This window comes from Dendropsophus ebraccatus, chromosome 8 (assembly GCF_027789765.1).
Source record: "Dendropsophus ebraccatus isolate aDenEbr1 chromosome 8, aDenEbr1.pat, whole genome shotgun sequence".
Classification (NCBI taxonomy): Eukaryota; Metazoa; Chordata; class Amphibia; order Anura; family Hylidae; genus Dendropsophus; species Dendropsophus ebraccatus.
The window spans coordinates 23388144-23400628 of NC_091461.1; the positions used below are offsets into that span (position 1 = coordinate 23388144).

General features: G+C 41.2%; 1 protein-coding gene across 1 annotated transcript in view; it reads right to left on the minus strand.

Moving 5' to 3' along the window:
• Window positions 1–5964: 5964 nt before the first annotated feature.
• Window positions 5965–12485, minus strand: part of UROS (uroporphyrinogen III synthase) — a 39171-nt gene continuing 32650 nt past the window's right edge. The window contains exons 7-10 of the mRNA XM_069980033.1: window positions 11446–11529; window positions 9260–9342; window positions 6510–6611; window positions 5965–6251 (exon numbers count right to left, since the gene is read on the minus strand). Coding sequence (XP_069836134.1) covers window positions 6126–6251; window positions 6510–6611; window positions 9260–9342; window positions 11446–11529 — 395 coding nt within the window. The 3' untranslated portion in view covers window positions 5965–6125. The remainder of the gene's footprint in view (window positions 6252–6509; window positions 6612–9259; window positions 9343–11445; window positions 11530–12485) is intronic.

Sequence of the window (12485 nt, forward strand, 5' to 3'; positions counted from 1 at the left end):
AACATATCGGGGGAACACAGCAGTCTTGTTAAATAGACGGCAACTAATAAAGAACATGATCTTTTTTTGCGAATGTCTATTGAACAAAATGGCCGCATTCCCCTGATATGTTCCTGATGTGGGAATATAGCCTAACAGGAAATCATACAGGGGTGGCTTTGGTCGTGGCTCTGCAGCTCAGTTCCATTGAGGTGAATGGTGCTGAATTGCAATGCCAGACACAATCTGAGGACATTGGTGGTGCTGTTTTTGAAAGTATTTTGCTTTTTCCAATCCTGGACAACAAATTCAATGATTCAACATATCAAGATACTTAGTGGAAACCATTTGGATTCAGCCTTTTTCCGTTGCAGCATGACTACTCTCCAGTGCACATAGCAAGGTTCATAAAGGTGAGGGGATGGAAAAACTTGACTGGCTATACATAGCCCTGACCTAGGTGTATTGTGTTGGTCACCCAATACTTCCATATGACTATAGATAGATAGATAGATAGATAGATAGATAGATAGATAGATAGAGAGATAGAGTGTAACTTTTATGGTCAGGTTAGACATAGTTTTATACACACTTAAGCCCTCTCTGGAGAGTCAGGGGTCCCTTAATACGAATAAACTCCAAACCCACAGGCCGTAGCCCGGGGTAAAAAACCCCTTTAATTATTATCACCCCCCTAGTAAAAGTTAACTTTTATTACGTATCTTTAAAATAAATATGTGAACTTCTTTAAAACCACAACACACCCAGTACTCCTATCACTAGCTAATACTAGATGATATATAGGGATATAACTATCCTCTCTAACTAACTATATCAATCACTATCACAGTCTGCAGTCCTGTATAGAAGGTAACTAGGAGATACTGGATGTCTGCTATTTAAAACCACAAATAGTGCCCCCTCTCTACATGTTTCGTTGCCACAGTGTTGCCTAATTTTTCTCCTGATGACGTTGCTGTGGCAACGAAACATGTAGAGAGGGGGCACTATTTGTGGTTTTAAATAGCAGACATCCAGTATCTCCTAGTTACCTTCTATACAGGACTGCAGACTGTGATAGTGATTGATATAGTTAGTTAGAGAGGATAGTTATATCCCTATATATCATCTAGTATTAGCTAGTGATAGGAGTACTGGGTGTGTTGTGGTTTTAAAGAAGTTCACATATTTATTTTAAAGATACGTAATAAAAGTTAACTTTTACTAGGGGGGTGATAATAATTAAAGGGGTTTTTTACCCCGGGCTACGGCCTGTGGGTTTGGAGTTTATTCAGGTTAGACATAGAGCACCACCTTATGTCTTGAGTGTTGTTCTTGGTTCACAGTGGCTAGTAACAACTAAAAGTGCTCCAAGGAAGGACAACCAGTGGTGAACAGGGTCATGGTCATGGGCACTAAAGACTGGGAAGTCAACTAAGACTAAGGGTCCTATTACACGGAGCAATTTTTAACAATTGACGACTAACGATAAACAATCGCAAATGAGAATGTTTTATCGTTAACCTGAAATCGTTCCCCATATTACACAGAACGATGGTCGTTAGATACGATCGTTACTACGATTGTTATTGCGATCGTTACTATGATCGTTTATTCCTTCTGATCCCAGCAAAGCAATGAACAATGTGCAATTACACTGAACGATTAGTGAAAAAATGCGGAACTTGAGCAAACGAACGTGGAATCACAGCGAATTATTAGCGACCGATTAACGATAATTTTAGATCTAAATCAACGACATACGAATAGAGATGAGCAAACCTTCAGCATGTTCGAGTTCATCCGAACACGATCGTTTGGCGTTTGATTAGCGGTGGCTGCTGAAGTTGGATAAAGCCCTAAGGCTATGTGGAAAACATGGATAGTCATTGGCTGTATCCATGTTTTCCAGACAACCTTAGAGCTTTATCCAAGTTCAGCAGCCACCGCTAATCAAATGCCGAACGTTCGGGTTCAGATAAATTCGCGCATGCTCGAGGTTTGCTTATCTCTACATACGAACGATATTTCGATCATTGCCTGCAATTACACAGAACGATTATCGTTTAAATTCGAACAATATCGATTTTTCACACGTTAATCGTCCTGTGTAATAGGGCCCTAACCTGTCTTACCATCCAACCAGGTGAGCATCAGGACTGGACCATGGAGCAATGGAAGAAGGCGCCTGGGCTGGCCCCCTCCCCTTATAACATTGTGGCTCAGTCTGCTGGTGTTTTCCCCTGTCCTATCTAGTTTGCTATGTTGCCAATAGATTTGTATAGAAGATGCAAGAGCTTGACAAAAGAGAACTGGTCGATACTCTGTCTTTTTTACACTTCGGGAAATGCTCTTTAATTCAGCGCATAAGTTCATCTCAATGTAAGAAAAATGTCATCTGGAGAGCGGCTGAAAAGGAAATGAGTGGCTTTTGTAATGGAGTAATAGAAATGGCACATTATACAAGACATGTCCGTCGTATTTATAATAATCTCACATCGATACAAAGGACTAATGCTACTAGTCGGAAAATAAATTACCTTTCATTATCGTCTTTCAGGTAATCACAAGCAAATCCATTTTTCTTTAAAAATGCCTGAAAATAAGTCTATTAAAGAGGGGGCCTGGCGGATGGGAGTCAATGGGTGAATGGCCTGAAGCGATCGTTCATTGGGGGTTATGTAATGTATGAATGGGGGGGCTGCTCGGGTTCTGTGTACTGGATAAATTGGTGTAATAATGTTCTCCCCGAAGTCTTATTATTGTGGATAATTGCAAATTAGATACTGGGAATAGATTGGTGATTTTATGGAAAATAGTGTTCTTACGATGTCATTCTCTACCGGGACCATATTCAATAAGCAATAGACCATAATGTTATTAACAATGGGTGGTCTCTATGATGAGATACCAGGTGGCATGCAAAGATCTGGAGCTGGATCAGTATTTGGTGTGGGCGCCATCAGGTCTTCTAGGTAATTGCACACAGTGTATGGAGGAAGCTGGCAGGGAGGTTGTTCCATCATCTTGTTAGCTAGGGGTAGTGCTGCTACACCATATTGTACAGGATGGCCAGGACTGCTTACAGGGAGGTGTGAATTACATAGAAAGTCCCCTCCTGTACAGTGTTTGTCCGGCACACTTTACTTGATGGAGGAGATGGTGGTTTCCTGTTGCTCAGTTTGCACAGGTTGGTATAGGGATTTTGCAATGAATCAGGTGACAGCAAATACACTGTGCACCTGCACACCAGGCCTCATGTACAGCGAGCAGCTTACAAAAACTACTATAGATATATACCATGTTCTCCTGAAAATAACAGAGGCTTTTTTTTTGTGTGTGTTTGGGGGGGGGGGGGGGAGGTCTTATTTTTTTTACCACGTTTGTTGTTGTTTAATCTATTCTAAAGGAGCGATATCGGAAGTCCTTCCTTCCTGCAGCGGTTACGCTGTACAACCAATACTGACCTACGCAGAGATCACTCCATAAAAAAAACTAAAATAGTCAAATGTTTTTATTGTATTTTTTTTTACCTTTTTCTTCTTTGTCTACTTTAATTGTAATGCCTTTACTTTACCTTTTTAGCTTTTTGTATGTGTAATATACTGTATATGCTGCTGTAACAGCTCAATTACCCCAAGGTGGGACTATTAAAGGATTATCTTATAAAACGTATTGTTTGCCTTGTATATGCAGTATTAGACCGGGTTCACACTACGTAAAAACGCCCGTGTTTTTTTTACGTAGTGTGAACCCAGCCTTAATATAATGTCGTTTTTGTAACTAAAAAAAAAATGTTACTAAAAAATGATCTGATTTTAAGAAAAATATTCATAGGACAGGAATCGATAGAGTGGATTTTGCCCTGCCATGGTGGAGGTGGCCTGGAGGTGCTGACTACAACTAGGGCTTATTTCTGGAGTAGGGATTATATTCCAAGCCTGCCACAAATCAAGTTAGGGGTGGATTCATGTCATCATCCTCATCATTATTCCCCCCTAACTCACCAGTGTCCTCTTCAATAGAGATGAGCAAAACTGGAGCATGCCCAAGTCCGATCGTTCGGCGCTTGAATACCGGTGGCTGAAGAAGTTGGATGCAGCCTTAGGGAGTCCTGGGAAACATGAATACAACCATAGGCCTATCCATGATTTCCCCGACTCCCTAGGGCTGCATCTAATTTCTACAGCCACCAGTATTCATACATTTTGTTGAGTGTCAGAAATCCACTAGAAACTCTCAAATTTTGTCCAACTGACAAATACTTGCAACGTTTTCACACGTAAAAGCTTGAGGCCGCTCAGTGTGGTATATCAGTACAGATACAGGGGCAGAAGTGTCAAAGGCCGCTGAAGGGAGCAGGAAACGTGGGGTAAAGGCTGCAGGACACCAGGGGAATCTGCACAGGTAAACGTAGGGGGAGATTTATCAAACATGGTGTAAAGTGAAACTGGCTCAGTTGCCCCTAGCAACCAATCAGATTCCACCTTTCATTTTCCAAAGAGTCTGTGAGGAATGAAAGGTGGAATCTGATTGGTTGCTAGGGGCAACTGAGCCAGTTTCACTTTACATCATGTTTGATAAATCTCCCCCGTAAACTTTATAAACTTCTTTATCGCTATTACACGTTGTGATGCGGGATCAGCAGACAATGATTTTTCACTATGTTGAAATACAACGATCAGCCAATGATGGTCTCTTCAACTGATCGTTGTCTTTATTATACGGAGCGATAATCTGCGAATCGACCTGATTTGGCAGGTTATCGCTCCGAGTAATTGGGCCCTTAGAGATAGTTCCCCCTTCAATGCCAGGCCTGTTTACCACGTAGCTTTTAGAGCATTGTCCATATTACATATCCCTATTACACACTTTGGGGGACATTTATTAAGTCCGGCGTTTTTTGCACCGGCTTAAAAATGTCCCTGCAGCGCCGACGGTTCGTACATACAGTATATGTAGAGGCGCCCTGCCCCTACATAAATCCTGTGTGCACACAGAGGGAAACCTACACCAGCTCCGATGGAAAAATGATGAATTCAGCGGACCCGGAGTCCATCCCCCTGTTGTTTTCACTAGACTACATAAGGTGCAGTCAGCCACATTTCCATGGGTTAATATAGTGAAAGGCTAGATGATCTGAAGCAAGAAAGTAGAAAAAGAACCAAATTAAATAAATTAAAATAAACAAATGAATAAAAATCAGCAAACAAATGAAAAGGTCAGAGGTCGTCCTTAAAAAATAAAGATCTTTTATTAATTTTTAGTTGTTTAACCTTAACCAGAACACGATGGTGCGAGCTCATGTCTACACAGACCTCCCATCTTCTGGGACAACAGCTAGTTAGGGGGTAAGACCTAAGATCAAAGATCACAGAGAAGCCTTAATAGTAGTGATGAGCAAATACTGTTCGATCAAATAGATATTCGATCGAATAGTAAGGTATTCGATCTATCGAATATTATCAAATAGTTCGCCGAATATTCGATAAGCGTCCAAATCCCCCAGCTTCCGGTTTTATCTTCCAAGTGGTCGAGTAGATATTTTTCAATAAACGAATACTTGTTCCCATAGACTTTAATGGGATTGAATATTCGATCGAATATTGGGATATCGGGGAGATATTCGAACAAATATCGAATATTTCACTATTCGCTCATCGCTACTTAATAGTATTGGATCCTGTCCTCATGTTCTATGTCTATGACCATATACATATATACGAACAATTTTACATGGAGACATCCTATAACAAGATGCGATTATACCTTACATATATTTATGTGGATACATTTTCCATTATATGGAAGTAAACAAAAAACATCACTATAGTCACATTTTACGATTATCAGGTCATATTAAAGAGATTTATTCCAAGATTATAACTTATCACCTACAAGCAGCATCTGACTGGTGAGGGTCCGACTGTTAGGGACCCAAACCAATCATGAGAACTGAGGACCCTTACCCCCTGAGTGAATAAATAGAGCAGCAGTGGGTACGTACCATGAATAAATGGAGCATACATGCTCTACTACTGCTCCACTGACAAGGGAGGGTCCAAGGACCACCATTCCTGTGCTCAGTGTGGTCCCATAGGATACGTGATATGTTTTAATGTTGGGATAACCCTTTAAATGTACTTCTATTGCCTATGAATGCTGTTCAGTCCTTCCGCCAGGTTCTGAGGTGTGGGGTTTCGGGCTGTGCAGCTCACAGTGAGACCTTGCTCCGCCATCGCCTCGGATGTAGTTGGACCAATTGCTGCAAACTAGAACAGAATAAAAATATTGGAAAGGGTCTTTCTCATAATAGAAGCATAGGAGATGTCAATTTCTGTTGACCATATCAATCTCATGAACATCCATTGAGAGGTAAAGTGAATAACATTGTTTATCTGGTGACAATGGCGCCTGTCAGGGATGGGACATGTTAGGCAGCCAGTGGTCAGTTCTTGAAGTTGATGAGTTGGAAGCAAGAGAAATAGACAAATGTAAGGACCTGAGCTATAGGAGTCTTTTCTCTTTACCTTAATCTGATTAACTTGATCATTTGCTAGGGCCAGGATATCTCTGAGGCAAAACTTCACTCCTGACGGGCTGAAGAACACAATGCTTCCTGGGATACCCTCCTAAAGAAGAGAATTCAATGAAAGTAAAGATATACCTGCAAGTGAGAACCTGACAAATCTCATTGAATGCTGAGTGGAAATATATATATATATATATATATATATATATATATATATATATATAGCTAAAGTCAAATGCAAGGTTTTTCACTGCTGGAAGAACCTTGGTCACAGACTTTTTTTTTAACAAAACAGCCGGGCAGTAGGTGGCAGAACTCCAGTGCTGGGGTGCACTGTCCTACACTCTGCTTCCTGGACATTTCCAGGTCTGAGTGGGAATCTGGGATGTGACTTATCAGGCCCGCTCAGCCAGTCAGTAGCCGTAGTAGGGTCCCGCCTCTGCCGCTGACTGACTGAGCAGGTCTGGCACCTCCTCCTCCCTGGCTGTTTTGAAAAAAAAAAAGAAAAAGTTTGTGCTCCTTTAAAGATGTAATCCAGTAAAATCCAGAAAAGCACGCCAAACCAAACAGCTGACTAGGAGCAACTGGGAGTTGGGCTATGTTCAGACTACGTATGAGCGCGGCCGTTCCGTGACCCTGCCGGTCTCAGAAAATGTAATCCCAGCCAGTACTGCAGTACCGGCCGGATGATCTTTAGCACTGATTAGTTCTGATGCGGGCGCATCAGTGCACGCCCGCATCAGAACCCCCAGAGCCGCTCGCTCCAAGTGTGTACTGACAGGGCTTTCTGCGGCCGCTATTCACTGGGGTTTTCTGTGGCTGCTAGTTATCCCGGCTGAAGTGTATACATGTATGAAATGTCATCAGCCAAGCAAGGACTGCACTTCTTCGGGAAAGCAGGGACATCACGTCAACGAAAAAGTAGGGACATCAAGTCATCAGCAAAGCAAGGTAGCGCACCGTTGGCAGAGCATGTCATCAACGGATCAGGGACAGCATATTGTCAGCAGAGCAGGGACAGCAAGTCCATAGAAGACCAGGGACTGCACTTTATCAACGTAAGTCTGGAGTGGACTGGGGAGCCAGTACTGGAGCAGGTGAGGTGAGTAAGCTCTAGTTTGTTATTTTACATGCACAGAAACCTCTACATTTTTTTTTATAAATCATAATACCCCTTTAAAGTGTCACTGTCATTTACAGTATATATACAAAAAGGAAAAGTCCAGCACAAAAATGGCAAATCCCATAAAGCTTAGTCTTTATTGTAATTCATCACATCAGGTACAGTGAATAAAAAAGCTTACGCGTTTCAACGCTTCTCGCGCCTTGTTCACAACTTAAACTTGTTTTAAGTTGTGAACAAGGCGCGAGAAGCGTTGAAACGCGTAAACTTTTTTATTCACTGTACCTGATGTGAAGAATTACAATAAAGACTAAGCTTTATGGGGTTTGCCATTTTGGTGCTGGACTTTTCCTTTTTGTATGCTGTGACCCTGGCTCCGGGTCTTACCACGGCAATACCACGGCAGGTGAGCTGGCCTACAACAGACTGTTTGCATATACTGTATATATATATATATATATATTTCCTCAGAAATCAATAGTACATGCGATTTTAAGAAACTATGTAATTGGGTTTATTAGGCAAATATGCCATTATCTGCATTCAAAAAGACTTTCCCCAGGCCCCCCCCCCCCGCTTTCTCATCCACTGCTCACTATCAGGAAATCTCGACTCTTTTACACAGTCGGGCCCTGTGTAACCTATGGAGAAGGGAGGGGGGAGGAGGGAGATAAGTCGGCAGCAGAAAGCAAAGAACAAAGGATTACACAGCGGGACCTGTGTGGAAAGGTATTCAGAGGTAGAGAGGTCAGTGCTGACTTCAGAGGAGATAGACATCCAGTGATGTTGCTGTAAATTAACTCTTTGATGTCCTGTTTTGGTGCCTCATCTCCCTCCACCCCTCCCCTCTCCATAATAGAACCACGAAGAAAGGGGGGAGAGCTTTAAACTGCTTTTTCATGATAAACATGCATTTTTTGGCTTATAAACCCAACTACAAGGTTTCTTAAAATTGCCTGTACTATTGATTTCTGCAAAAAAAAAAAAAAAAGTAAAGGACAGAGACACTTTAATGTAAGGATGACCCAACACACAGATCTTCTATTTTACTAACCTGTAAATAAGCAAGGTTGGAAGTGTCATGTAGTTGACCACCCCTTCTCTTCCCATAGCAATAAACTAGACATCTACTGGACAGCTCGCTGGACATCTATGGTAGTATTGAGTGCTCTATATAGGGGTTCTGACTCCTATATTGGAGTTTGACTGCCCCTTTAACCCTTCCTATTATAATAAAACCATTGTCGAAAGCAGATCCAGCCCCCCCCCCCTTTAATACTGTAATGCTCTGTAAGACAATGCAGACATTACAGGATATACAAGTCCCCCAGCTGGAATTATTCTGGAAATAATAAAGCAAGAGTTTAGATTATGCGCCTCAAAGTAATCGTTCCAGACCTTCTGATGAAATTTAATAGAATCCAGCAACTATTCCCCTAGTCATTAAAGAAGATAAACCGCCAGCTACCAAACCAGCGCCGACAAAATTGATCTGCAAATTCAAAGAATTACAAAACGCAGCAGTAGTTTTTCTTTCTTCTTCCTTTTTTTTTTAAAACTTTTACAGGGAAGTAAAACTGGAGCATTTATTAGGACTTATAATGGTGCGGAGTTCCCATGAATACCTCGGAGAAGTAATCTGTCAGAGAGGACGGTATATCGGGATGCTGAGCCGTCTGATAAACAGTCAGGCTCTCCAGAGGTACATCTGTAATTACAAAATATAAATGTATTTCTATAAAACAGGCTGCCTCGTATTACAGAGACCTACACCTGCAATTTCACACAATACAAATGATGGCTTAATGTTTTATATTCCACGTCCTGGTCGCCTTATGAAAATCTCAATAATATCATAAAGCATTTGTTGTGGGGAGGAAAGGCTTTGCAGCGCTGATCAAAGAGTGAGAAACTCCTGGGGGGCGGGGGTTCTTATATGAAAGGTTTATTGAGGCGGATATCAAGTACCGAACATAGAGATACTATTGGCTAAATAAGGGTAAGTGTTCTGTGAACAAACTGCAGTGGATGATATTAGCAGCCATGCAAAATTAAAGGGGTACGCCAGAGAAAACCAATAATTTTCAAGTCAACTGGTGCAATAAAGTTATAGATTTGTAATTGACTTCTATTTGAAAATAAAAATAAAAAACTCCAGTCTTCTAGTACTTATCAGCTGCTGTATGTCCTGCAGAAGTGGTGTATTCTTTTCAGTCTGACACAGTGCTCTCTACTGCCACCTCTGTCCATCTCAGGAACCGTCCAAAGCAGGAGAGGTTTTCTATGTGGATTTTCTCCTGCTCTGGACAGTTCTTGACATGGACAGAGGTGGCAGCAGAGAGCACTGTGTCAGACATCACTTCCTGCAAGACATACAGCAGCTGAAAAATACTGGAAGACTTTAGCTTTTTTTTTTAAACAAAAGTAATTTACAAATCTGTATAAGGCTGGGTTCACACTACGTATATTTCAGGCAGTATTTGGTCCTCTTGTCAGGTCCTCATAGCAACCAAAACCAGGAGTGGATTGAAAACACAGAAAGGATCTGTCCACACAATGGTGAAATTGAGTGGATGGCCACCATATAACTGTAAGTAACTGCCATTATTTCAATATAACAGCCGTTGTTTTAAAATAACAGCAAATATTTGCCATCCACTCAATTACAACATTATGTAAACAGATCCTTTCTGTGTTTTCAATCCACTCCTGGTTTTGGTTGCTATACAGCCTCAAATATACGTAGTGTGAACCCAGCCTAATAGTGCGCCAGTTGATCCGAAAAAAAAAAAAAAAAAAGAAATCTCTTTAGAGTACCCCTTTAACAAATCGCATACACATACAAAGTGCAGAAAGTTTGGGCTTCCCTTTGGCTTTTCCACACCAATTCCTACCGGTGTGCATTTACCTTATGGGGCTGTTTATCCTACAGCAACACTACTCTTGCACATGGCCTGTATCTGATATTGCAACTAAGCCCCATTCAAGTAAATAGGACTGAGCTGCAATATCAGGAATAGCCCGTGGATCAGGTTACACACTATTTGTTTGTAATAATGGGGACACACAGGTGAGTATAGGGGCTGCATACACAGAATGGGATAGTTCTAACCCTTTCTATGACAGACGATCGGGACAAGTTCTTTTTAGGTGTATTTTATTGTGCAACCGCCATCTTTACGAACTTGTTCTGGACTTTGCAAAGTTCACACTGGAGCTTAGACCGAAATGAACTTTTAGCAAAGTGTGGAACGAATCTGGGTTCGCAAGATTCAGCTAGCTCATCTTTAATGCTGCGTTTACACGGAACGATTATCGTGCGAATTCGCACGATAACAATCAAATTCGAACGATAACCATACGTGTAAACGCTGCGAACGATCAAACGACGAACGAGAAATCGTTCATTTTGATCTTACAACATGTTCTAAAATCGTCGTTCGCAAAAAATGTGCAGATCGTTCCGTGTAAACAGTCGTTCGCCGATTTAACCAATGTGTGAGATAGGCTTAAGCGATCGCAAAACGAATTTCTGTACGATATATCGTACCGTCCAAACGATGACCGTTATGAAACAAAAATCGTTACTCCGACATCGTTAATCGTACGATCGGGCCAATTATCGTTTCGTGTAAACGCAGCATTACAGGGATCAATGAAGGCTCCTATTGAATGACTCTTAAAAATCACAGGAACCAATAATATAGAAAGTATATTAACGCATGATATTACTTTTCCTACATACATTCATTCTATTCATATGATTCTCTATTTGTCAAAACTGTAAAAACTCCACCTTGTAAATACTCACTTTTCTCTTTAAGTCTTTTGGGAAGAACTTCTCTTTTTAAGGAGCCGCATGGAAACAGGATGGGGGCAGAGTAAGAGATTGGCTCTGAACGGAAGAAAAAAGGAACTGTGAGCTTCAACAGGACTTTTAGGTGGTCAGAGATAACAGGAATAGCATGGACTCTTGGAGTAGGCAGTCAGACTCAGGCTCAGGGTCTCTACCACTGTCCTACACAAAGCACTATGTAAGCTCTGCCTCTAATTATTCAGTTCATGTATTCTGTCTTGGTCTCTCTGTTACTAGAGACAGATTGAGCCTAACAACAGGCAGTGAGCAGCAGATTTTAGAAGGGATGTGAGATACTTGGCAGCCAAGACCTTCTTTTCTAGGGTAAAAAGTAATTTTGGTAAATGAAGTGATTGACAAGTACAAAAGAAATATATTGGCTACAACATAGATAGAAGTTGTTTGAAATGACCATTTTAGTAGTAAAGAATCTTATTATCGGGATACTCCAGCGAAAATGTTTTTCTTTCAAATCAACTGGTGCCATAAAGTGGCAGAGATTTGTAATTTACTTCTATTTAAAAATCTCCAGTCTTCTAGTACTTATCAGCTGCTGTATGTCCTGCAGGAAGTGGTGTATTCTTTCCAGTCTAGAGAGCAGGAGAGGTTTTCTATGGGGATTTGCTACTACTCTTGACAGTTCTTATAATGGACAGAAAAGGCAGCAGAGAGCACTGTGTCAGACTAGAAATAATATACCACTTCCTGTCGAACATACAGCAGCTGATAAGTACTGGAAGGCTTGAGATTTTTAAATGGAAGTAATATACACATCTCTGGCACCAGAGATTTTTCCCCCCGCTGGAGTACCCCTTTAATCATATTGAAACCACATGCATGCTCAACTGAGCAGATGTGCATATGTATAGGGATTAGGATAGATAGCTCTCTAAAATGTACGGTCAGGTTCAAACTCTTATCAGAACGATCAGCATAAAATGAGAAAAACACATCGGGACATCAAAAATTTATAGGCCGCGCCGCCCATGGCAAAC